At 34.4% G+C, this 27,402-nt stretch overlaps 1 protein-coding gene across 3 annotated transcripts in view; it reads right to left on the reverse strand.

The window, feature by feature from the left end:
* Nucleotides 1–27,402, reverse strand: part of AGTPBP1 (ATP/GTP binding carboxypeptidase 1) — a 57,211-nt gene that overhangs the window by 11,564 nt on the left and 18,245 nt on the right. The window contains exons 7-24 of one of the 3 annotated variants that reach the window (XR_010622729.1): nucleotides 26,253–26,346; nucleotides 24,804–24,841; nucleotides 22,617–22,825; nucleotides 22,007–22,184; nucleotides 19,673–19,764; nucleotides 18,329–18,445; nucleotides 17,162–17,871; nucleotides 13,748–13,831; nucleotides 13,502–13,588; nucleotides 13,263–13,411; nucleotides 11,718–11,805; nucleotides 10,886–11,030; nucleotides 9,466–9,619; nucleotides 8,559–8,739; nucleotides 7,420–7,549; nucleotides 6,945–7,076; nucleotides 4,185–4,361; nucleotides 380–521 (exon numbers count right to left, since the gene is read on the reverse strand). Coding sequence is in view for 1 of the 3 variants with exons in the window: in XM_065745534.1 (XP_065601606.1) it covers nucleotides 4,185–4,361; nucleotides 6,945–7,076; nucleotides 7,420–7,549; nucleotides 8,559–8,739; nucleotides 9,466–9,619; nucleotides 10,886–11,030; nucleotides 11,718–11,805; nucleotides 13,263–13,411; nucleotides 13,502–13,588; nucleotides 13,748–13,831; nucleotides 17,162–17,871; nucleotides 18,329–18,445; nucleotides 19,673–19,764; nucleotides 22,007–22,184; nucleotides 22,617–22,825; nucleotides 24,804–24,841; nucleotides 26,253–26,346 (2,765 nt within the window). In the remaining 2 variants the exon portion in view is untranslated. Of the gene's footprint in view, nucleotides 1–379; nucleotides 563–4,184; nucleotides 4,362–6,944; nucleotides 7,077–7,419; nucleotides 7,550–8,558; nucleotides 8,740–9,465; nucleotides 9,620–10,885; nucleotides 11,031–11,717; nucleotides 11,806–13,262; nucleotides 13,412–13,501; nucleotides 13,589–13,747; nucleotides 13,832–17,161; nucleotides 17,872–18,328; nucleotides 18,446–19,672; nucleotides 19,765–22,006; nucleotides 22,185–22,616; nucleotides 22,826–24,803; nucleotides 24,842–26,252; nucleotides 26,347–27,402 lie in introns of all 3 variants that reach the window. The other 2 variants (XR_010622728.1, XM_065745534.1) reach the window with 2 other exon arrangements.

The following is a 27,402-nucleotide window of genomic DNA, read 5'->3' on the forward strand; positions in this document are numbered from 1 at the left end:
AGAGTATATTTTTTTCCTAAAAGGTAGAACAGCTAGACACACACACACACAGGCTTTGCACATTGCCACACTGCTGCTATACTGTAAAATGCAAGGTTCAAAAGAAGTGTATTGCTAATTGGTAGATTCTGAATATTTTTCATGTAATTCTGTTTTGAACAATTGCAAACTTTATAAACGGAAAAGCTGATTTAACTTTTCTTGCAGCTTCTCTTTTTAACAGCAGCCTTCATAAACAAAGTGCTTTTTACTAGCAAGAAAACTAAAGCAATATCACTATTCTGTAAATTGTCATCCTCAAGTCAAATGGTACAGAAAACTGAAAGCAATGAACAAGAGTTGGATACCAAGTATTATTGTTAATAGTAATACTACTTACCTCTTTTATAATGCTTTTGTGCTGTAGGTTTCAAAGCACTTATTAATAAAGGAAGAATTATCCTCATTTTACTGATGGAGAAATGGAGGCAGAGAGGGTTGAAGCGATTTGCACAGTGTCTCACAGCATGTCACTGACCCCGCTGGGAACAGAAATCAGTTTTCCTCACTCCCAATGCAGTACCTTATCCACAGAGGCCAAATTTTTATTTTTGTTTTGTATTTGTTTGCACGTCAGTAACATTCAAAGACCCCAGTCATAGCTGGGGCTCCACTACGCTAATCACAGGAAGACTCAGTCCCTGCCCCAAAGAGATTAAAATAACATTAAGGACAAGAGGTAACAAGTATGCAGAAGAGGAAGGAGAAGGGTAACAGTAATCTCACAGAGATTACTAAAGTGAGCAACCTGATGCTCAGAAACTTTTCCAATCATTGTCTATCTGTTGCCAAAGAATATACAGTTAGTTGGCAGGCTCCTTATAGACAGTATAAGAGGAGTGACTCCAAGTTGAAGAAGGACAAGAGCACAGTATGAAATAGAGTGCAAAGACAATTGTTAGAAAGATAAATAGCGTGTGCGTGTTTCATGGCTGCTATTTTCAGCACAATAGAAACAGGATATAACTAAAGAGAGACCTAAAATGGATAAGATGAGAGATACGTATCTGAGAAGCACTTCTACAGCAATTTGAACTGCAGTAAAAGTCTAAGCCAGAGTCTGGATTTGCTTTTGTCATTTCTTTAAGTAATGGAGAATGCAATGACAGAGCTGCCAAAAATAAAACTTCTTAATCCATTCTTGATGTTCCAACAGACAATTCTCCTGCTTTCCATGAAACAAGGTACTCAAGTTTGTTTCAGGAAACAACAAACAATTCCATTAAGGAACTGAGATGAAATTCATTTTCACTGAAGCCCCGTTTATACTCTTTGTCTTGATCTTATGAATACATTCAATTCTACTCTAATATCTTCAACTGTGGCCTAACAATGTGCCTGAACTGTTACAAACACTGCTTTTAAGCACAAGCTTAGCCACCTCAAAGTAGCCATTTTTTTTCTAATTCACATAGAATTTCATTTCTATTTCTTCATACTTTACACAATTGTCATCCTTTTAGATGGTAATATTTCATACTGCAGGTTGAAGTCTTTGTTACTATGCCTTCTTCTGACTAGCTCTCCTCAGCAATGAACTCTGATGTATGAGGACAAAGACATAAATCAAAGGCTTATCAGACTTCCACATCAAGTTGAGAAGTATCATCCTGTAATTTGTATTTAAAAGGTCGAAAACAGTCATACTAAGACTTGGAGAAGTAATTTGGACATTAAAACTTTATATTGTTCTTTTCATTCGGTAGAGACTACAAAAATCTGATCATTTTCGAGAATTTGAAGTCAAGAGATGGAAGGATCACAGTAAACTAGTTCTCTTCTGGGCACTGTACAATTTCCATATGGCAAAGCCTTTTCAGTGAAATTAAAAATTAAGTCATACTATCAAACTTATTACATTCCAAGTATGAATGGCGTGGATTTCCTAATTCTGTCCATGTTAAACTTTCGTGTTATCTGAATTACTGAAGAATTTTTCCCTGTATCAGGCATCTTAATTATCATCCATATGTCTCTGAGCATTATCTCAGCTAAACTTTTGGCTTCTGTATACTGAATCAAAGATGACCAGGTATATTTGCAGCAGTATCTCTCAATGTATTACAAGAACAATGCACAAGCAGCTGAAGCAACATTTGTTCCAGAGAAAACTGTCACAGATGATCCTAAATTCAGATAAGAACTTCAACTAAACAGTTTCTTTCCTTCCAAACTGGAAACAGTTCATCTTCGCTGCTGAACATAATGAAAAATAATTAAAAAAAAAAAATTAAAAATCAAAACTGACATCCACCTTTGCCAGAGACTCACCATTTCTTTCCAAAAGAACACAATTTTTGAGTAATCCTCACGCCTTAATAAAATTCTGTGATAACAGTAAGCCAGAATAGAAGTTCTTTGGACTATTACACAATACACAGCTTGTCAGACTGGAACTTTCATGTCGCTCAAGGCAGCAAGCAGGTGGGACGGGGACTTCTATAGTTTAACTCCTTTTGTGTTTTGAAATAATATGTGAAATACGTCAACCAATTCATACCATGTGTTCATTCACAGAGTCGTTGGCCTTACTCTCTCCACAGGAAAAAGATCCCAATCTCTGAAGAAATGTTGCTTTTCTCCTACTGTCTAGTATAATTGGCTTTTCAGATATATTTCCTTAATAAACCAGAGCAGTATCACAGTAGGAAAAAAAAAAAAAAGGTGGTTCTTCTTGTATGTTCAAAGGATGGCTGAGACCTCACAAACCACTCAATTCCAAAGGAACTAAGTGACAGAAGACCAATTCAAACTCACTAATTTGTTTATCACAAGGGAGGAGGATCCTCCCTTTTGAGTAAGTGATTTTTCCATGGAATATAATCATTTTTTTCCTCCCTTAAGGAAGAAGGACTTTGCAGCCTAAGTATCTTTAAAGTTTGTCCATAAAGTATCTCAGTTCACCTTTCTTATGAATTTTCTTCTGCAATTGTGGAAAGGCCATGAATGTTGATGCTTGTAAGAATATTCCATAAGTTTCAAAGTTACTTGGATAGGTCGTTATCCAAAGTTCCACAATGTCATCATTTGATGAACAACTGAAATTAAAATGGAATATTCTGATATAACAGGAATGCTTCTATTGTTAATTAAGAAAATTAACTCACTCATTCAGTAGTTACAAACCTACTAAAATTCATGCCACATTGTCAGTCTTCTTGATGTCTGGAGAGATAAACAAGGGTATTGGAATATACATTAATACATTAATATTCCTTGTTAAACCCTTTTTTCCTCCTCTCTTGTCCTAACTTTATGGTTTCTTTTCTTTTCAGGCACGTTATTTTTTTACTTCTGTTCACTTTTTCTTAATTGTCAGTTCTTGTCTCTATTATAAAGCACAGGAAATTGAGATTTTTTTCTCTGAACATTCACTTCTAAAACTTTCTTCAATGTGTAGCTAAATTTAACACAGTGACAGAAACTGAAGAGATGATGTTAGGGTTCTTTATTCCTCTTCATTTTTTCCTTTTTTACAAAGGTTTTCCTTGCAAAGTAAGTTCTCTGCTTGTGAGAAACAATCACCAGGATCATCTACTGTTTCTCAAGCATGCTGCCCTATTCTTATGAAGGACAAAACTTGAAGACAAGTTCCAATTTAAGAACTGAAACAACTATGATGAATTTACGTAAAGACACATAAACATTAGTGCCAATAAATCAGTATGAAATTGTTTTACTTTGAAAGCTTATTTCTACAGCCACACAGAAAAATTCTGTATGGAACCTTACTGAACCTTGCTGAAGAACCATGAAATGACCGTATAAACTCTAAAACTGAGCTACATGTTAAGAAAATTCTTGTTTATCTATTGATTTTTATCACCATCCAATCTTAAAATCTAATAGAAAGAACAGTTATCTGAATTTTTTAATCTCATGCATTCATACGTGCTATAAGCAATTATTAAGAGTAAGCTTGTTAAAACAGCCAGTAAGCATAGCATACAAAGGTGTGCTTAAGTGACAGACAGAGACTGTTATGCAACCATTTTAATTTCATTTTACATTTGAGTACACAGAGATCTTAGAAGAGTTTTAAAAGTTTAAGGTAAACACGCAAGCAAGCAGGTTTATAGAAAAAGATACCAGTGTCAATGGTAGAAATAATAAGCAAGAACAGTTTAACTTATATAATTTCCTACCTTATATTTGCCCTGGTCACATCCACATAATGTGCTTTCCATTGTGTAGCTCCTCTGCACTCCTATCTCTCTCCAGACAACAACTCGTGCTGTTGACTCCTTAGATTTTTCCACTACAAAGCTGCAGCTGCCCATACTAAACGCTGGGGCAGTTTGACTCAAGATTTTTGGGAGGACCTGCAGGACAGTAATTTGACAGAGATTGTGATTATTGTATTTCATTTATGAAAAGGAGGCAAGGGAAAATATTCAACTGCAAACTGCCATTAGAAAATTTGGCTGCAATTAGATTTAACAGACAAATAAGTATATTGCATCAGCTGGAATTATTAAATCATATCACAGCATCATAGAATGGCTTGCAAGGGAAGGGAGTTTAAAGATCACATTGTTCCAACACTCCTATAATGGGCAGGGTTGCCACCCACTATATCAGGCTGCCCAGGGCCCCATCCAATCTGGCCTCCAGGGATGGGGGTATCCACAACTTCTCCGGACAACTTGTTCCTGGGCCTCACCACACTCTGAGTAAAGAATTTCCTCCAAATATCTAATATAAATCTTCTATCTTGTTGACTCCGTTCTTGGAGATTGGACCGCTGAGGGCTAGCAATCTCCCCTACTAGGGCCACTGCCATCACAGACACCAATATGGTTATGTAGAAAATGGAAAAATGGCATTTAATAAGGCACGGCAGCTCCTTATATACATATATCTATCATCGTCTACACCCCCTAGAGCATGCATCATACATCGCTCACAGAGCAAGGGAGGGCCTATCGCGTCACATCCCGGTGTCCCAGCCACGCCTTCTACAACACATCTTTTAGTTTAAAATCATTCTCCTTGCTCCTACCACTATTAAACTCGACAAACTCTAGGTGTCTCCTGGATTTCACACCTTATTGCTTTCCCAGAAGACATCTAGGGGCTTGAAATCCCTCACCAGGATGGAATCCTTCAAGCACAATGCTTCTTGTAGCTGAAGCAAGAAAGTTCACACCCAGTAGGTTTAAAATGACAAGATTTGTCATTTCCTATTATTAAATTCCTATGGCTAAAATGAAATATTAGTCATGAGCATAACAACAGTGAGTTCTTCAGGTGACCAACATCTTCTGATTCACCCAGATAATTTTGGTCAAATTAAGTGCACAACATATTTTTCAGAAAGTATAATTAGAGACTTCACACTGTTCCAACGATCCAATTTGCTGACTTAATATGGACCAAAGCATAAAATCATCTGTATTTAGTCATTCACTAAGCACACACTTAATCTCTAGACTGTGAAATGAAATTAAAAAACAAAAGAAAAAAAACATTCAAGACAAACAGAGAAAATCAAAGAATCACATAGACTGGAAAAGACCTTTAAGATCACTAAGTCCAAACATCAACCTGACCTACTAAGTCCTATTACTAAATAGTAAGTCCCATCACCCTTAGTGCTACATTCAAGTGTCTCTTAGGTAAAAGGGACAGTGAGTGACTCTATCACTTCCTTTGGCAGTCTGTTCCAATGCTTGACCACCATCTCTACAAAGAAGTTTTACACTGGATACACTTGTATCTCGTGTAAACCTGCTCTGATGCTTGAGTGCACCAAGGTGCAACTTGAGACCATTTTCTTGCATCCTTCACTTGTCACCTGTCTCTAAAAGAGACTGACACCCACATCACTGCAAGCTCCTTTAAGGCAGACTACAGAGAGTGGTCACGTCTTCCCTCCCCCTCTTTTTCTTAAGGCTAAACAACCTCAGTACCTTCAGTCACTCATCATAGGAATTGTTTTCTTGCTCCTTCACCAGTTTCTTGTTCCAGCAACTTTATATCCTTTCTGTAAAATGGAGCCCTAAACTGAACATGCCTTTAACACTTCATTCTTGAAGAAGAACCAGCCTTCCAGGACTGCTTTGCCATTCAGTACTACTCTCCAATGGATTCTGGCAAGCAGGCCTCAAGTTAGGCCAAACTGCCTTCTTGAAATCCAGTGGAGCAATTCTGCAAACCACTTTTGTTACTTCAGTGAAGATCTAGAACTCTTATCTATTCATGACTGCTGTGCCCAGGACAGCCTCCAAACATCACACCACCTGTATGCGCTGTACTGTTTGCCTCTCATCAGAAACTTTAAGTGTTTTGGACACTTTAAGTTGTACAGATTTGCAGTTGCCACAAGGCGGCAATGGCGCTATGCAGAAGAAAATTACCACATAATTCCTTAAATCTTATTTTAGGAATTATTAAAAGCTTATACAATTCAAGAGATGTTGCTTGCATGAGTGGATTATGTTTACGTATTAGGGACATGTGCCTTAACTGTCTTAACTGTGTGTTTTCAACATAAATCTTGCTTATTTCCTTACATAAAAAAGAGTATTTCTGTATTTTGTATATCTTCTTGATGCAGTAATATTATTTGCCATACTTAAATTATTTTTTTAATGATTATAAATACATTAAAGCATATTTTTTCATGTATTTGATGGACAGCATATTAGCAGAAAAATCACACTAGTATTAAAAACAAAAGGAAAAAAATAAGTATTTCACTAAGAGTAAACATCATATTAGTGTAATGATATTTAAAGCTGTCAGAATGTTTTGACATATATGGACAGACTGAAAAGAGATAATTCCAAATAAGTCTGATTATTTCACAAAGTCACTGTGTGCTCAGAATAAAAGCAGGAAGTTTTGTGAAAAGTATATTCCAAATTCATGCCAATTGAAAAAGATACAAGTGTCAAACTTACTCTGTAACCCGGGTCTTCAGTTAGGTCACAGGAGGCAGTATTAACATTTTTGCGCCACATCGTCTCTTTGATGCTGCAGCCATACATAAATACATTCTTTTTACGAGAGTGACCATGATAATCGCAGTAAACCTGCAATTCATCATACGACAAAATAAAGACCAGAAACATCACATTTAAAAATCTTTATTTATCCTTTTATTGCATTTATAGTTTCATTCTTGAATGTTTCAAAAAATCAGGAACAAAACTCTTCATGTACTTCAGCATTGTGAAGAAAAGGTTTCTAAGAAATATTTGACCCTTTAGCAACAAAAACAGATTCATATTTAAATGTTTCCAGAAGACTAGTTCAGCAAGTCGATTTTTTAAGTTTGATGCAGCATACAAAGTCCTATTGAAGTGTTTATTTAACAGATCAGCTATATAGACAAAGTTTGAAAGACTCTGAAATCGCTTACGCAGTTATACTCACCAGAGGTAAACGTTTTATAGCAGCCAGATATTGCAGTAAGCCTTTAGCATGGTAAATTGTGGGATGTAGATCTGGATTTGGATTTTGCCACTGTCTGTTTAAATCTTCTCCACTTAAAGAGCAACGGTGGCTATTAGGAATGGGGATGAAAAAGACAAGTTGTACTATCTTCGTATTACCTTGTTACTTTTCAGTAACACTGCCTTCTTATCTCAAGTTTTCCTTGTCACTAACTTTTCTGGAAGAGTTTGGTAAGAAACAAAATTTCAGTTTCTTACATTGCAATTAATAGAAACGTTTGAGTTATTTTTCTTTTTCCTTTCAAGTTATGTCACAGAAAATCTAAAAATAAATCACTCCTTATATAAAAATATATTGTAATCTTACCTACAAGTTGTTGAAACTGAAGCTTTGTGATTCTACTTATATGCTAGTGTAAAATCATTAATTTCAAATATATGGTATCTTTACAGCTCTAGTTTATTGATTTCTGTAACAAAAACTAATCTCAATCAGAAATCTAAAACATAAAACATGAAGCGATTAGGAAATAACTAGCTTTTAGGAGAACAAGAAGAAAACAAAACAGTAAACAAAAATCATCTCTGTATTCAGCAAATTTCCAGGAAGAGCTTCTAAGATAGCAGTTACATTATTCCAATTATCTAATTGTCTTTACAATCCAGTAGATCCAGTTATCTATTTGTCTTTACATTATGTCTGATGGGTCAGATTTTTCAGCTGACTGTATTAAATTTTCTATTATAGTCTGAATTATTTAACTTCAAATCTTCAGTAATATTGGTACTTCCTGCTAAATAAAGACAGGGTTGTATCCAAATCTATAACCAGTTTGACCATGAGAGGCAATTAAAATAATTTCAAATCATTAACCAATAACTGTCACCCATAATTAACTGAAAGACTTTCATAATTTTTTGAATTCATGAAACAGCTGCACCTGCCTCTAAAGCTGCAAAAGGAAAATAAAAAAAAAGAAAAGTCTAGCAATCTTGTGATTTTCTTGTAATTAAATACTGCATGGTTTGGAGATTAATTCATATATTTTTCTTTCAAATTACAGATGCAAAGACTAAGTATTAATGGTTAAATATTTGCAAGTAAAAACTTATGCTTACTTTCCATTGATGACACCATCTGGATTGAGCATGGGAATAATTTTGAAAATATAAGATTCTCGTAAACTTTGGGCACTTGGATTATTGCTCATAAGATATTCCAGTGTTCCTTTCATAACCCAGCTTGCATTAGTTTCTCCAGGATGTACACGAGCAGATAGGAAAATATAAGGACGATTCCCTAAAGGAAGGGTGCAGAGAAGTTGCAAAATAAGATAATTAAGCAGTCTGTTAAGTGAAAAAAGGCAATAGCTTGCTTCATCTATTACAGTGTAAAATAGATTATTTGGGAGTTCTTTTTCAGAATAGTCAAATAAAAGGGGAACGTTTAGCATAGCTCACCAAAGTACCACTATAAGGGCTGCTAATTATTGAATTCTCACAATACAGTTTTAAATTCAATCCCAAGACATGAACATAGCTGGCTTGAGCCAGTGATTATGATATGATGATTTATGTCTTTTTTTTTTTTTTCAATAGAGAATAAAAATTTGAGGAATGCTGAGCAAGTTCAGTTCAAATAAAAAAAAACTTAGACTATAGAATTGGCTCCAGGAAATATTTTCTTTTTGGCAAGCAAATACTCTGAACTTTTGGATAAAAAAGTAATAACTCAGAAGTGAACTCATGTCTGAGGAGCTTTGCCTGCAAAATATTACATGCAAAAACAAATATCAAAAATGATTTAATGTTTGGAAGAAGGAGCTTATAAATATTCTTACTGGACTACCACAGTAATTTTTAAATATAAAACAAGATTAAAAGGGGGTTAATATTTAACTTTTAAGTGATCCAGTAACGTTTTTCTTTTACATTACTATTTTTTGCAATGCACAATAGTTAGCATCCCATTTTTTCACACCTTTTCTGAATTACTTTCACTTGCTGAAAGAAAAATCATACTTACTGAACTGACAGATATGTTCATAGTAATTCGATTCTGGCATGGCTGTAATAGTGACTAAGGGACAAGCATTGCCAGCCAGGGTCTCACAGAGAGCATCTTGTCGAAAATATATCTGCTGAGGGTTGTGCATAGATTCCAGCTTCTGAAGATGCATCTTCACCACAAAAGTAATGAAAAAATACATCAAATCTTTTGCAATCATTTATGGCAGACTATTCCATGTCCTGTTTAATTCTTTTCATCTTTGTAAATAATGTTGAAGTTTCCATTATAACTTTGAACATCAAATACTACTCTCCGTATATCTAACAAACTGAATACTTTTCTTTATATAGCCTGTTTCTACAACTGCTTTGAGGAACAAGGCACAGAGACTAAGCTTCTTCATTTTCTTCTAGATGATACTACAAGGATACAGTGGAAGTTGAGTCCCTCTGCTGCATTTAAGTTAGCTGACTGAAGACGTTTTCAGTGCAGAAGATAAAAAAAAAGTGGATGCAAAAAAACAGGAACAAAAGAGATAAACAAGGCAGACAAGATATAACAGAAACAATGCCAAAAATCAACTGTCCCCAGGCACTACCAGATCAGCCTGGAAAACTGTACACAAAGGTTCTGCTAGTGCTAGTTGGACTAGCTAGCAAGGATCAGTAGGGTCTGAGCAGGGTTATCAGGTGAGCAGACACTCATGCTAGTAGCTGGGAGGAACTGTAAGGTGGGATGACTGCAGGATGAAGGTGTGTGTGCATTTGTGGGCTAGAAAGCATCCAGTTGCACTAGCCTCCAAGTAGAGGGTCTGTACAATGGGCAAGAGGGAGAAGGACCCAAGAGTACTACAAGGGCAGATGTCTGGTTTTGTGTGACAGCGCCCCACAAATGTAGATATGCTCATGAATCTACTGAAGGAGGATGTCTGTGCTGCGTACAGCAATCTTTACCATCTGGAGAGAAGGAAAGGGATTTGAATGTCCACACTTGGGATTTAGGCAAGTTTCAGTAGAAAGCTATATGTAAGTGCCAGTCTGTAACATGATGGTGGGTGGGTGGGTGTCTGTCTCAGCATTACACAATCAGTCTTGATAACAATGACTGAATGCGCAAACACAAAAGCTGCAGCCAAATCCATCAATCCAGGCAGATCCCTCGGCTAGGTTCTGTACAGTTTTCCAGTCAATTATGATTTATTACTCTCAGGAAAACCTTTTAGTCTGAAACTAGTATATTTTATTTAATTTTTTTCCCAGCTACTGTTTCTTAGAACAACCCTCACTCCTGGCCAGTCTAAATACTAGTATTTTATGACCATTCTCAATTTTAAGCTCTCAGAACTTTACAGAAAGAATAAAATACTCACTAATGAATACACCTGTATCACATTGTCCAAAAGTATAAATATCTATGTTATACATAATCCTCTCACCTTTAATGTTGAGTAAGTATATGGATAATGGTAAGCAAAGTAACAGACATCATCTTTATGTTGAAAAGTCACTGTGAATGTAATCGTGTAGTAAGATTTTCCTTTCTGACCCCCAGCAGCAATTGAACTTCTTGAAAAATGATTCCTAGGAGTACAATTAAGATAATAAACACCATAGAATGCTATTCACTGTGATTATTTCTGAACACACAATGAAAGAGAAATACAATTTTTAGGGACTGTAATTCTCTTATTTGTTTATCCAGGCTAAAATCCACTGCTTCCCACAATCAGTAATGAAATGCCATGATAGAAGGAATCCTCATATATAATATTAGGAAGATACGGATACACAAACAAACATAAAAAAAAAAGCAAACAACTGTTGACCAAGAAAGGCTCCAAAAGTAAATGCTGTATCTTCTCATCCTACATTCTTTTTAGGATTACTCTACAATGATTGCACCACGTAAAACAAAAGACCAAATACAAGTACCGTTTAATCAATACTACTGGAAATCACCTTTACTGTTTTAAATAAATGTGTATGTGTGTATTTCACTAATGGGTTCTCTGGAACAGTGGGCAATATTTGATGAAAGATGAACTACTTAAGCATTAGCTGTGTGCTAAAAAAAAATAGTGATACACTAGATTCTATATATTCCAGTCACTTCTGTTATGCTTCTTAGTAAACAAGAAAAATGTATTCAAAACCAAACTGCTAAAATATAATTATCAAAAGCCAGAAGCAAACATTTTTCCTCAAAAATTCTAGCTATACAAATATTAAAAGTAGAAACTTAACTGTAAGTTTGATGGGTATACTTACTTATAGTAACAAATATCTGCCCCAACACGAGTCCAAGAGGGTCGCGAATTTAGTGCTTCCTGAACAGAATACATAAGTGGCTGCATACCTTGAACAAAAAAATGCATCTTATTTTAATGCTTGACTTTTAAACAAAGTCTTATCAGTAACAGACCACAACCGCATTTTTGCATAAGTCTACAAACTAGCTATGCTCATTTATTAGCAGTGTATTCAGATGAATATTTAGATGCTATATACTCTTTAAAGTAGGCAATGAGATTGTCCTTCCTCATCACTTCGTTTCACAAAATAGCAAACTATATAAACAAAATAATCAAACCTACACTAGGTGAAAACGTAATGAGTAAAGGAAAACTACAGTTAGCACAAACAGTAATCTAGAAGAACCTTGGGTCCCACTCCATTCAATTCACCAGTACAAAAAAGGTTAAAAAGAGAATACAAAAACAGATCAGCATCCATTCACATGGAAGCTGTAAAAGAAACTTAACATTCAAAACTATAATATCTTTTATTTAATGTAACAGTTTATATTTTTTTGAGAATATAGTTAAATCGAATATCTAATATCACGTTGGAGTATAAAACTCTAAATATTTACTGAACGGTTTTTACTTCTTAATTAATTATTGATATAGATGTATTCACTGCAAAAGTAACTATCAAGTATGTGTACTCAACATATGAATGAATAGCTAAGGTAATTGGTGAAGATTAGTAAATAATTTAAAAATGTTTGGTTACTTCTCAAACTACCTAGGCAGTCTTGGAGACTTTATCAATGTGAATTATAAATTATGACAAAGATTATTGTGTTAATCTATTCCAGGAGTTTGAGAATGTGTGGGAGGACATCATCCTCCTCAAAGTACTAAAACGAATAATTTCAAAATATCCAGAAGGAAAAAAAAAATACAAAATAAGACTTTTTACACTGAATGACAGCCTCCCTTACACAGAAAAATGGAGTAAAGGTGTAGTAGCAAACTTTTGGCAGAGGCACAGAGGACTGAGAGCTAGAGATTACAGGAGCCACATGTGAGGCCTAGGAGTTCAAAGGTGACTTGCCTTTCCTTCTCAACAGTGTACATCCCTTCCTATCAATTAGACAACTCTGAGATGGACTTCACCTACTTTCACTTCTGAAAATATACCTCTGTTCAGGTGGGGTCAATACTTTAGCTGTCATTCTCATTCTCCTCCACCTCTAATGGTCAACAGGCTCAGTGGTGTGATCCCCACAGGGGTTTTAAGACATACTGTATCTGCAGCTGCCAGTAGAAGTCTTTTGTTTTAGCTTCACTCACAACAGAAAATTATTTTAGAAAATGATGGCCAGTGCTTCAAGAAAGACTTTTTTTTTTCTTTTTAATGGATATTTGTCAAAACATTCCTTAATAATCCTGTTTAAAAAAATAAGATCTCTAAGAAAGCATGAGTTCCCAGGAGGGTTGAGGGGAGAGGAGGAAGGGAACAGCTGAACTGCCTATTACAGATATTTTTCTACATGCTTCTTCTCAAAGTACAGGAAATATATCTTACCGTAGTTAAACTGACTGTTTGACTTTTCACAGTTGATGATGTTAAACCGGTAACCAGTGCCTGTTTTCATTCCACTGACTTCAAAGTAAAACCATTGATGATAATGATTGCTATTTATATCTGAGTTCAGAATTAGATCATACTCGTTTCTAAAGATTAACAAAAACAAATAAATCTTTTTATAAAAAAAATTAAAATGAAAGGTCTTGCACATAAAAAGAAAAGCTGAATTATCTTACTTTCTAATCTGAATGACTTTGCGCAGGTTTCCAGACTCAAATTTGGAATTAAACTTCAATGCACCCACATTTTCATGTATTGAACAACTAAGGGTACAAAAAGAAAAGAGATCAAAATAAATAAATTTTACTAAAACAAACACATAAAGTTACTTGTTAGTCCATACTTGATAATTACAAAATTTTCAATCTTTCCATAAATGCTGTTTTTCCATAAATATTGTTTTCAGCAGGGTAAAAATTTACCTGGAATTATCGAGGTCATACACAACTCTGTCTATAATGTCATTTTGATGAATTAGTCTTTCAATGTCTTGAAATATTTTTGTCCTAAAGTAAAAGGAGAATTCTCATTTAAATTGTCATATGCTGTTTCCAATTACAAAAGAGAAATTACCTCTTAAAACAAAGAAAACTGAAAGAAATTAACATGAAGACAGTGAGACAGATTTCCTAAGAGACCTCAGACTCACTCCCATTTATGTGCACAAGCTGTAGGTGTTCTTAATTTTAAACACCTGCATTCACAGCTGACTGATTTTAATATTTGTATGCAAGACAACTTGAGTTTTCATGCACACAACTCAATGAGTTTTACCTCATGAAAAAAAAATGCACCACTTCATAATTTATGATAGGAGCAGGAATTACTCAAACATTATTTATGTTAATGCTTTAATGTAGGACAGCACTTCATAATATTAGTAACTTACTTGATTCCTACCATAACTAAAATTTAATTTTACATAGTATGTCGTGCAGTGAGCATGTTAGTACACTAACTTTTCACCTCTGGAGATCTATGTTCATTTATCAACTAGGTAACAAATAAGAATGAATTTGGTGATGTCAATCAAATGTCAGGTGTATGTTTATCCAGTTCATAAAACCATTGCACAACTGGCAGTATCTACGTCCTGGCTTGGAAAAGTAAGAATGTTGTACAGTTCAAGAATGAAATATAGTGGCAGAGCTGTGTGGGAAAGCTTGCACAGCACCTGCAATAAGAAGAAAAGGAGGCAGATTAACAATGAAGAATACAGGAACAGAGCTGTAAAGTATGTTCATATCGGAAATTTTCCATTTAATTAAAATAAATGTTGTTGACATTAAGTTAAAAAAAGAGTAAGTGCAGAACTCTTGCACCTCATTAAATTAAAAGTAACTAGAAAAGTAAGCAAGACACAAGTCCAACATACTGTGATAATGGCAAAAATGCTGACTCACCAATCTACTGCACCAGGCTCAGTTCACGGCAGAAATAAACATTTTGGTTCTTGCACAAATCGTTAGCTCTTAGTATGCTTCAGTTTCAAGAGTCAACAGTGATTCCTACTATCACAGGAGTTTTGCCAGAATAATATCCATTAATGAATAGCAGACATTCAAATACCAAAAAAGAATGAAGAAATGGTATCCATGATACATACTATAACGAAAACTCATGGGTACCAAGAAGTCAAGAGAGAAGCTATATTAAAATAGTTAAATGAAAAAATATGCAAATCAAAAGCTCTGAGTTTATAGGTCAGTCCTCTATTGATCCTGATTTACATTCTAAGAGTCAAACGATTAGAAAATAGTAGTGCCAACAAAAATCCCTAGAACTTTAAAAAACAGACAAAAAGTAGGTATTTAATCTCTAATTCATAGAGAATTGAATTAAGGCAACTGACTGTTTTCTAAAGAAGACTAAGCTGATAAGCAGTAGCTAACTGCTTGTAACAAAGAGAAGATAAATATAAGTAACTGCCAGAAGTTCTTGGACACAACACTGAAGAAGATTTTGAAGCTTCTATGCATCCTCTTCCAAACTCAATGTCAACACCTTTCTATAATCTAAATATTCCTAAAAAGATTAGGCCCTTTTTAAACAGCTCCCCTTCTAAGAAATTTGCTACATTCCAGTAACAACACTGGGTCATTTGTTGAAAATTGAATTCTTCAGACAGCATAACCGAAAAAGTTGATACGTTATTATATTAAACTTACTTCTTTGTTCAGTAAGTGAGCTGTAAGTATACTTTAAATGTAGATAATATACTAAAACATAAATGAAGCACTTTAAAGCAAAAATAAAATATAGTCCACAACTAACATCATGATTTAGGGATCAGCTGGTACAACCATACAAGTAGGTTTGTTGGTCAAAAGACACAGTTTAATATAGAAATTTATTTCTAAGAATGAGCATTTGAATGCCAAATTTTATTTTAGATATTTCACTTGCTCAGAAAAATTCAGAAAGTATAAAAAATATTTAAAAAATACCTTAACATTTGCAAGATTTTCTTAAAATGCAGTTCTAAATCTTGAGTCAAAAATCACCTATCTTGGCTGAATCTAGCTTAACAGTAAGCATATAGAGGAGATTTTTTTCTTAAATGGAACAGTAGTTTCTGTAGCATTATATATATGCCATTAGAGTTCATCATTTCTTGGGCAACATGCTTCAAAATCGGATATATTTTTATTATATAGCCTAGTTTTAAACACATTTAATCACTTTATTGTCCTCGTCATCAATAGATAAATGTAAATCTGATGAATCTTGTGTTAAAGGGATAAATTTACAGGTAAAAAGCTGAAAGCTCGCGACTAATAATTAAGCAAGTGGAAAGATCTATTACACATTCTGCAGAAACATTCATATGGCTTTACAGTAATGCAGCCCTACGCATATGAGCCAGCTCTTGATACCATCTCCACAAATTGTTTTTAACAGTCACATTCACCATAATTGTGCTGACATGTTTTTTCTCTGTGTTTCTGCAGATCTAACAAAAACTGCATTCTCAGCACTAAATTCTGTTACATTGCAAACATTAAATACAAATACTTAAATGTATTAATTTAACAATTTTCCCACAGCAGTTTGCTTAAAGAAAAAGCTTTTTTACTGCAGGACAGAGAAGAAATAAAGTATATTTACACCATTAAATGGCCTGTATTTGGTAAGACTTGAAGGGAATACACAGGCATCTCTTCAAAAATGCTAATCCTGAACACATCTGAACAGATTAGTGTATAGTTATTTCAGTGCTTCCTCCAGCTCCTCCAAGAGGATGACAAACAGAAGGAATTCTATTCACATACATTAGAATTTGTACTTAATTTATAGACAACACAGAAAAGCCTTCAAGAAAAAGCACCAAGAGGTAATACTGTCAACATACCTTCATTTCTACAAGCTGACAGAGTTTTTGGCTCATTTTTAAAATACACCACAATTCCTTGCTAAGTATGATATTCCATAGTTACACGTAAGCTTAATATGTTTATCACATTTCTAGTGTTTATCTTCCTATTTTGAAGTGTTAAAATGTTATGGATTCTTTTTTATTTGCATGTTCTTTATTTTTATTGTTTTTAAATGCAAACTACAAGATCTGGATGAGAGGGTGGAAGGGGCTCAGAAAGGAAGATGATAAAGTAAGCAGTATTTAGAAATTGTAACTATTGAATTAGAATTACGAATTAGACTGATTTTGCCCTTGTTTAGGGCTTTGCACTGGTTAAAGTCTACTTACTTACCTTCAAGTTTTTTTCCACCAAAAGAAGTTTTAGATACAAAAGTGAAAATTTTATACATGCCCGTAGATCTCAGCCCAAAGATTATTTTTTCAAGAAGACAATAACAAAAGAAGTACAGTAACTCACCTTTGCACTCCATATGGCCTTTCCAAGATAGGCTCCTTAAATGAGGGTGGAATATGGCCAAAATAATCTGGATAGGCCACTTCTGAATATTCGGGAATAGATTTTGTAGTTTTCACCATTTCAATATAAAGATCACAGTCATGAACTGGAGATACATCAGAAACGTCAAGCACCACTTGTTCCCCAGATGAACTAGATTTGGAATCCTCTTCCTCTGATTCCACTCCAGTGCAGCAGAATTTCCCCAGATGGACAGATGATCCTTCAAAAAGGCTACTTCCACAGGGTGAAACATGTTCACAAGTTTTACTACAAGCAAGTGGGGTAAGGCTAGTTTTTTTTTCTTTTTGTACAACACACCCAGTATCATAATACTGATCATTTTTTGCAGTGTTTTGCAGACTGATTCTGTCTAAGCCTTTCACGATTTCTTGGCTTAGACACTGGCACGATGGAAGCAAATTCTTCTGAACATTTTGCTCAAGTAAGCTACTGTCTTTGATACTATCTTTCTTTGGTAGTTTCAGAAAAGCTGGTCTTCTATTGTATTCCTCTGTCAATAATGGATTGCCCTCCTTCAAAGAAATTTCTGTCAGTGATGGATTTGTTTCAGCTGAGAACTCCTCTCCTGCTGTTGGAACCACAATAGGTCCACCCAGATTTGCATCAGGTACAAAAGGCTTTGGTTCCTTGGAAACTAAATCATATTCCTTACAACATAAAGGAAAAAAAATATATGTTAAAAGAATAAACAAGTAATTTATCAAAAACAAATTATCAAGCCATTTGCTAGATAGTACAACTAGCTAATTTTGATAGGTGCACAGTATGTTAGGACACATTTAATAAACTTAATCTTCATCAGAAATATCTCATGTCCTTCCTTCTTATTTTACTTTCTGCTGTGTGCAACGATCAGATATTGGACAAGCAGTTTTATATCTGACCACTATCCCTTTCGCAGTCAGAACAAAGTAACACATAACGTTAAACTAATTCACTACATAGCCCCCCACCCCCACCCCTCCCCCCAAGTAGCTCTAGAACTACAAATTGTCTCTCCCTCTTTCAGTTGGAGTAGCTATCCACACACAAAACAACCATCAAAATATATTCCAGACTCAGGTTTCTCACATTGAAGACTGGACTGAGAATCATGTACTTCACCTGAAAATTTTCAGTAAGTTCTGGAAAAAACTGCTCATACATTTTCAGTTCTTCTAAGGGTCGTCCCAGTTCCTGTCTAGGTTTCAGTTTATTAATATCAGTTTCAATATCACCATTCTGAAAAATAAAGAGAACAAGTTTATCTATTATCCAGAATTAATAATACATCCAAATACATCCAATACATCTGAATGCATTATGCATCGATATTGGACTATACTTTACATGAGATCTACGCATAATCTGACAATCTCAACCTGAAAAGCGTGGAGATTTCATCTGACTTGCAGTGACAAATGTATAAATGGAGGAAAATACGCCTTGCAACATCTCATGAGTGCCTTAAGTAGAAGTTGTCACTGCAGCCCATAGACAGCTGATTCAACCAACTCCTGAATAAACATAACATTAAAATACAGAATAAGGCAGTTCTGAATAAGTGTCCTTTAATGTCCTGACTAAAAGATGGAGAAGGAAAAGCCCTTCCAAAAGCATAAAGCAGTGTGAGATCTAATCTCTACCTGTACAGCTGAGTGAACTTCAAGGTTACCTTACCAAAGCATGGACTTAGTCCACCTCAACCCAGAACAAGTGTAAAACTTAGAGTATCTCTTACAGATGGCACTGTGTAGCTGTATGGGAACTGTTGAATCATGGCCTGAACCACTGATTGATCACCTGAGTCAGCTGCAGGAGCACAGGTGAAGACAATTCACCTGTGTGATTGGAATGGGTGGAGTCTGTCTCCACATCCCCTAGACTCCATTTAAGGGTTGACCACAACTGGGGAAGGATCTCTTGTTGGAGATCCCCTTGTGAACATTCCCCTTGTAAGCCTCAATTATTGAAGATGAGTGAGTATTTCCCTTATAATTAATTGTCTCTTTGCCATCTATCAAATATCTTGACTGACAATACCACTCAGTATTAGTCATTTTGTTTTCCACCCTACGGTAGCTAAGTGGGAAGTGAGGACTAAGAGATACACAAGTTGTGAACAGAATGCTGAACAGAAACTTGCAGTACTCTGTAACTGCAAACACTGCTGTAGTGTTTGCACACACTTTTTGCAGTGTTTTGCTCTACTGTGCTCCAGTCACAGTAAGTGTGGAGGAAATATGTTTAAAAAAAAAAGAAAATCTTGAGACAAATTGAACAACAAAGGTTGGCATCTTCAAGGAAACTTTACGTTTCAGCATGTATTTTAATTATAGAAATTGACCAGAAAACCTTCTTATTATTTTCATATGTAAATCTATGGCTGCATTCAAATAATTCAAATAATAATAATAATAATAAACTGTTATGCCTGATCCTTGCCCTTTAGTTTTGCCTCATACAAACCTTAAAATTTTGGTCCTTGTCATCTTCAGTTTCAATTTCTGATTCTGTTTCAGCATCATCGTTGTCATCACTTTCATCTACTACATCATCCACTACAACAAGAAATGGTTTTGTAAGGCAGAATACGCATTTAAATCAACAGATGTGCTCAAAAAAAAAATTGTCCTCAAGTCCCATAAAGCCTTGCTAATATTAATAATTACTACTAGATTTTTTTTTAAAAAAAAGGAAAAAAAAAGACATCAGAAAATGTTTGTAGGATAATTCTGCAGACTCAATTTATGACATCTCCATACAATTTAAGTCAGAACAAAGATCTTTGGCTTAAATCAAAACAAAACCAAAAAAACCTCTCCTCAAACAAACATAAAACAGTACACAACCTTTAGAAATTTTACAGTGCAGACATACAGCATGACTCAGTGCAGAACCGGATAACTCTGAAGCCTTTTCCCAGTACTTAAGAGCATATCCAAAAAAATCTGAGGTTTTTAGCATCTTTCAGTCATTTCGGTTGGTACTAAACAGATAAGTGAGGGACAAAGCACACTGTACACAATTTTGACAAGACAAAAAGGAGTCTAATATTAACTAAAAAAAATCTAAACCTTATCACTGGACACCAACAAGGAAAATACTGAAGGTCAGCGGTCACTGCAGCTGCTTAACAAAGGCTGGGAACTAAATCTTACCCCATAAAAACACAGCAAGACAATATCTTCCAGACATGTGAAATTATTTATACACTAATGATCTATTTCTACCTTAGTTAGAGACTAAAGAATCTAGACACAGAAGGACCTAAGATTCCATCCCTCATAAACTAAAGAAAGCAAAAGAACAACAAAGTTGTTTACACAGGACAAAAGAGCATCAGGGTAACTCTCTAATATTACCTGGCTATACTCATAGACGTGTTGCTTACAAGAGGTAAATTTCATCTTTTTCTAGACATTTTGTGGGTTGGTGTTTTTTTAAGGTAATTTTATTTTAAAGAGTGCTTTCTTTCTATGTAGTAAATTTGCTAATTGACAGTAGAAAACTCAGAGGTTTAGAAATTATATTGATTTGATAAGACAATATATTGCTGACTATACAAAATTATATTTTTAATAAACTCAGAGCCATACCCACCAACATTCTGTAATACCTTATTTAATGTATGTGAATGTAACTAATGTAAAGCATTCTTCAACACAGAAGTTTTCTTAAGAAAAAAGAAGAAAAAGTAAAAAGGAAAGAGATAATAACTCTATGTATCCTACTTCCACAAGTTTTCCAATTCCTTATTTACAGATTTCAAGCTCTTAAAATAAAATATCAAGTCTACTGCAACGGAAAAGAGAGCTTCAAGAGAAATATTACATGCACCAAAACACTGTGCCTAAATAGAGATATAACTTCTGTGGATTTTACAACAGTTCTAGATCTCTTTCTACTTGGAAAGCAAAACTCTTAATAGTTGCATTTTGAGTCGTTCCTACATAAACCCTGAAGAGGCAACAGTCTTCTTTCAAGTTGTTATTGCACATTGCTTCAGAAAATACTGCGAATAAGTAGGTACTAAAAAAAGCTAACTTCACCTCTTTATTTTGGAGCAACTTTCCCACAGCAACTTCATTATTTGCTTACTCAGATGCTGAATTGTTTCCCTTTATCAGAAAATGCACTAAATGTTAACTGTCCAAAAATAACAAGAGGTATGCACAATGGGGGGAAGCTATTTCCTTTAAGGCACCATGCAAGAACTCTGCAGATGAGAGATGCCTAGAAGACTGCAGCGGTCCAAGATAGCAGCTCTACTTTTCTCATCATGTAAAAGAAGGGAAAACCACAACGATTTAAAATCAATACCTCAAATGTTACGTGTTAATTTAAATTCTGTACATCCAGTTTATCAGAATAACAGATAGAAATTAAGATATACGCATTTCTGCAAAATAGGATGCCCACTGTATTACATTTCACATAGAAGAATATACATGATGAGTTAAAAAGAGAGCCTATGTAAGTTCAGAGAGAAATACACACAGTTTATGTTTTACACATCAGAGCTTAATGAACATTTTATATTTTGATTACATTTTATTTCGTATTTTTTACTTATCTCCAGAAACATAACCACATATGCACAGACAAAATTGCCATCAGTTAAAGGTTAGCATTAGAAATTGTTGCTCCACACTAAGAGCCAGAGAACCTTTGCTAGCAGAGAAGGATCTCATCAGAGCCTAGATTTTAGTAGGGAAAATCACAAGTAACTTCAGTTGAAGACAGCTTGCAAATAGCAGTGTTAGACATTTTCAAAGGAAAAACATTACAAAATTATCATACCATCAGGAGGCAAGTTGTACATTTGAGCCACAGGACCACTGGCAGGAATAACTGGGAGTTGGAAGTGAAAAGCACTTTTAATAGTTGGTAAAGGAAGACGATTTTTAGGAAAACATTTTCTCATTATTAGGCTGGATGTGTTGACAAGAGGATCAAGAGTTCTTACTGCAAGGCACTCCTATTAACCAAAAAATAATAAAAACAAGAAAAGAACATCTCTCAAACCAGTAGTCAAATTTCATTAGTTTCTAAAATTCATTACTAATAGCTAAAATTAAAACTGGAAAGTACCTATATGCCTCCTTTTAAGAACTTCTATAAATTCAAATTCATCTTTTTAAAACCCAGACTTAAAGATTATTTTTAAAATAAATAAAATCAAGACATCCTCCTAGAAATAATCATATCTGAGCAACAGTAAGTATAAATTGCATCCTGTACCATTTTCTTCTGCGTTAAGTAAATACAGAAAATTACCACTGCCCTCACAATCTGGAGTGACCAGGAGTATCAGAAAAAGTTATAATAAATTTGAGGTCAGACTATGTTGCTAACTCTTAAAATACAAAAAGAACAAGAACAACAGCATAAACAGAAAAGAGAAACTTACCTGTGAAGTGTTGTAAAGAATTTTCATCCCGTTTGCATCAATTAATGCTTTTCTTCCCAATTTGATGTTTGTTACACTTTTAATGCACTGCAAAACTCCTTTCCGGATCAGCATATATCTGTGTCGACTATCATGATGGTGCCAATCAACATAAATTGTTAAAAGCACGTGTACATATCCTCTATCTACTGCTCTCCTGGCATTTGCTTCTTTATAAGAAAAAGTTAGGAAAATAAATTAAAAATTCAGCAAGCACCTCAATATTGTCACGTCTTCCATATTACTTTCATATCTGTTTTCAAATGATATTTTACACAAGTTACTGAAAGTATTACTTCAGCCATACTTAGAGGTGCATTACAACAATGTGATCATCAAAATTCTAGCAAGCGTGTTTCCAGATTTTCAAGACACTTCTTTGAAGCCTTGTTTTCTCCCTGTTTGTCACTACTCCCAACTTTTAACTGATTGTCAGAGCCACACATACATCAGCTGTGGAAGTGAATTTTTCATTTAACTACTTTTTACAGTTGGGAATTATACGTGTCAAGGTCAATAATAAAATATCTCATAGGAAAAATAATATTAATAGAGAAGTCATTAGCAGAATTTCCATTATGTATTTCTACCTTGTTAAAATAAACATACTATCTAGAATCTAGTACCTAGTTATTCTTGTTCCAAGATGGAAATAAAGCTGATGATTTTCAGAAAACTATTTTTTTTCTTGTAATTAAAATCCCAATTGGAACACAGATGAGTTTGGAAAAATGAGTACTAAAAAAAATAATAACTAGAACATACAATATAATTAAGTAATTTTAAATCGCAAGCATAGGAAGCACTACTCCCACAAAAAGTGACTAAACAATAAACTCCAGTATTCCATACTTAGTTCTTTAGAATAATACTGTCTACAGCTTATCAGAAGAACAGTGTGGACTACACTTAGAGGTAAGGCAATGTCAGATAGCAAATAAAAAAAAAAAGTTTATCACTATCCAAACACAGTATTAAGCGCAGGATTTGAAACAAACTTTCCTGCTGCTTGTAATCCATATGATATTGCAGCAACACTCACACAAAATACTTGAAACCCAAATACTACATATGAATTGGGTAATCAGTTTGCCAGATACACTCTACACACCAGTAATTAATGTTTTTATGAAAAGACTTACATGAAATGTAGGAAGTTACAATGTCAAGATCCCCCATGATTAAGTAAGACACATCTCAAATAAATGCACAAGACTTCCTATTTCAAATACACACCTTTTCAACATTTTCTTTCTTTACTCAACACTAAAATTTGATTGGAAGTTCACAGAACAGAATGCCAGTAATAATTCATAAATATTTCCCTCCCTAGGTTTCCCAGGGAGAAACCCCCATATCAGTTAATACGAAAATTAGTAGCACCAAAGTGTCAATAATCAAATCTGAGAGAACTCAGCACGGTATAATAAGCAGCACAGACTTTTACTCTCGTATGTCTGAAATAGTTTTCTGAAAATATAAACATGCCTCAGCTCTTACCAAACTCTACTAGAACTACTAGGAATGCTGTAGCTTTTATGCAACTGTATGGAGAGAATGTGTTTTTAATGCTTTGTCATTTATAATCTCAGTGCAAAATCAACAGCTACGGCATTTCTCAGTTATACACTGCCATCAGCTGACACAGCCTACGTCTGAGAATAAGTCCTTATTTTGTTGCCCTTGGTAGCACTTCATGGGCATGACCAACAGCCCTGTCTTTAACATCCTGCTCATCAGATGGGCACCCAAATAAACTCTCTATTTTCCCTTGATGTCCAATATTTTCAGGTAATTGTATGAAGAAGATGCATACGAGATAAGCTACGGATATCATGTCTGAATAGCTGAGGTGAATGAATATAAAAGGTTATTTCTCCAACTTGGATCTAGACTAATTCTGCAGAAGCCATGCAACCTTTCTACTGCAGAACTGAACAAACAAACTAATAAATATCACAGAACAACTGAAGTAACAGAGATGGCAGACAGAACTGTAAATTTATTTGTAAACATCCATTATTTTGTTTTGGCCACAGACTTAGTACTAGTTCTATTCTTCTTTCTATATAAATACAAATCTATATGTTTATATACACACATATATATCTCAACTAGACAAACAGTTTCTTGTAGTCAAAAACTTACTTGATTTTAGCAATGCAGCAAGTGTGTCTAAAGCAACCCTGTCAACATAACAAGAATAGTCAAACAACAAACAACTAGTGAACTTCATCTGTAACACTGTAAAGCTATTAAAAAAAGTACAGCTAACATTTCTTTAGCATCTACCCTAAATGTTTTCCTGGTTGCATTATATCACAGACTAGGCCCTAAGAATTTGTTCTTATTAAAATATGAAGCATCTCTTTTATAATCTGAAATTTGATGCTGAAATTTTAAAGCATCAATGCTACATAAACTCTCACTGCAAGAAACAGTATTAAATGGTAATATAATGTTTATGAACTATATTCAATGGGTATTTCTAACAGCCATGTTTTTGTCTTAGTAGAAGAGCAAGTATTTCTGTAAAATAAAAGACACTATTTTAGAAATCCACTGGTCAAAATGGGAAGTTTATAAATATAGGGGAGTAATGCTCATCAATCCGTACTATAATACAAAATCAGACAAGTTTTTTTTGTACATAAACGTCTTGTCTCAGCTAACTCAAGATGTACAACCAGAAAACTAACATACTTATTTTTAGCCTCTTTGTAAGGATAGACTTCACACATCTGATCTCAGGCCATAAACAAGGATATCAAGATTACTCACATCATGGAATAGTAAGTTCATGTGTTTAATTATAGCTGGGGCTTAAAGGGGCAGTGCTTGTTTGTTTTTTTTTAAACATACTGACCACAAGTATCATCTGTTTTAGATAACATAACATAGTTAAATATGAACAACATGAAATCATTATTTTATTAAGCAGACAAAAAATTTAGTTTCTCACACGTATGCATTTAGAAACATTAGCAGTACATAACAAAAAGGCTATTTTCAGAAAGATGCACTTATACTTTTTTACCTAACCTCTCTGCGCTCACACTTTCTTGCAAAAAAAAATACCATCCACACAAAAAAGGAAAGTTTAGAATAAAATACCTACTGTCAAATTTTAATGTACCAAAAGAAATCTGTTTTTACATTACATTTAGATAGTCAGAAATTGTTAGTGTTTTCTAATTGCTTTGATGAAGGAAACAAAGAAAATTCTCTTACACTAGCATCGCTCTAAAATCACAAAGAATATTTGGGAGCCTATTCAACAGACAAAAAACTGATGAGATTGTCCTGATCAGTTAATCCTTATATGGGGATAGTGAGTAGCATGTGTACAGCTTGCTTGCAGGAATACTGGAGGTAAAAAATAACATTTGTACTCTTCTACATGGATTGTAACCAGGTGTTAAAATATTCTGTGTTACTCCACTAGGTAAAGCAGTCAGATTTGTAATTCTCTTCCCGTATTTGTTTAACTTACAAATGTAAGTTACAATTGACAGCTCTACCATCCCTATTCATTGAAAAAAAATTGAAACATACGCAAATTTTGCTTCAAATACTATATAAAGAGATATTACTTACTTCATAAGGCTAGTATTCTTTTTACTAAAAGGTCCAATGATCTTAAACATAAGTTCTACTACTCCATTCTTTCCTAAGGACACTGCATTTACAGCTGGAAGAGTTTAAAATTAAAGACGTTTTAATACATTATAACAAGAAAGGGCAAAGAAAATCAGTAACGCTCAAACTAAAATCCAGGCAGGTACATTCTGAAATATATAACATTTATGACAAGTTGATATGGTTATTCACATAATCACTGTATAAATCCATTCCTTATAAAGCTTGCAAAAGAAAAAATAATAATAAAAAAAGCAAAACACACAAAACGTTACTGCTTTACAGATAAAATCAAACACTACTCCTATAGCATGCTTTCAATTCCTTTGTTACTACGACAAATCATTAAAATGATTTTTTTCCATAAAGCTCACATCTTATTGAGAAAGCGTGGTATCTAAAATTTTGATATAATCAGGCGCTATGATTTGACATTATCCTTCAGCACCAGGTTAGACATATTTATCCACCAGTATACGGAAGTCAAGCATCTGCAGTATTATATAAATACTGCCCAGTTCAACCTTTCCTGAACCAGATTTTATGCATGCAGATTTTCAGAAAATGAAAAATGACAATACAGTGAGAAAGGCACTAATTAAGAGAAATAGTGTTAGTATTGTTCAAGGAATGCACACTGCATAGCTTATACAAGCACAGGAATTCAACTGCCAACTCAGCTCAGTAAGACATGGTCCTAGCAAAACAGGAAGACAGCAAGTAAGCAGAGTGAACTTCAACATAATAAATGCTGCATTAGTATAATTCAATACCTGAACCCAAGCTGCAAAGTCATCATCATTAGCAGCAATATTACAATACCGTAAGTTAATGAAAATTAGCACTACTATTCTAGTAGCAAACAGAAAGAAACTTTAAGAAATGCTACCCATCAAACTGAAATAAACAACTATTTTTTCTGTTTGAAAAGAGTGGGAAATACAGAAAGACAGAACTGACCTAAGCAGAATCTGAAATAGAGAATCCCATGTTCAGGCTACAGTAAGCTTTTAGTTAAGCTATGTGAATAGCTCTTTTAATATCTCCCATTTAAAAGTATTTCACCTCAAAAATAAAAATACAGTAATAAGCAAAAACTCATAAGCAT

Source organism: Cyrtonyx montezumae, unplaced genomic scaffold, assembly GCF_038088225.1.
Source record: "Cyrtonyx montezumae isolate F1298 unplaced genomic scaffold, pur_monq_1.0 scaffold_36, whole genome shotgun sequence".
Taxonomy (NCBI): Eukaryota; Metazoa; Chordata; class Aves; order Galliformes; family Odontophoridae; genus Cyrtonyx; species Cyrtonyx montezumae.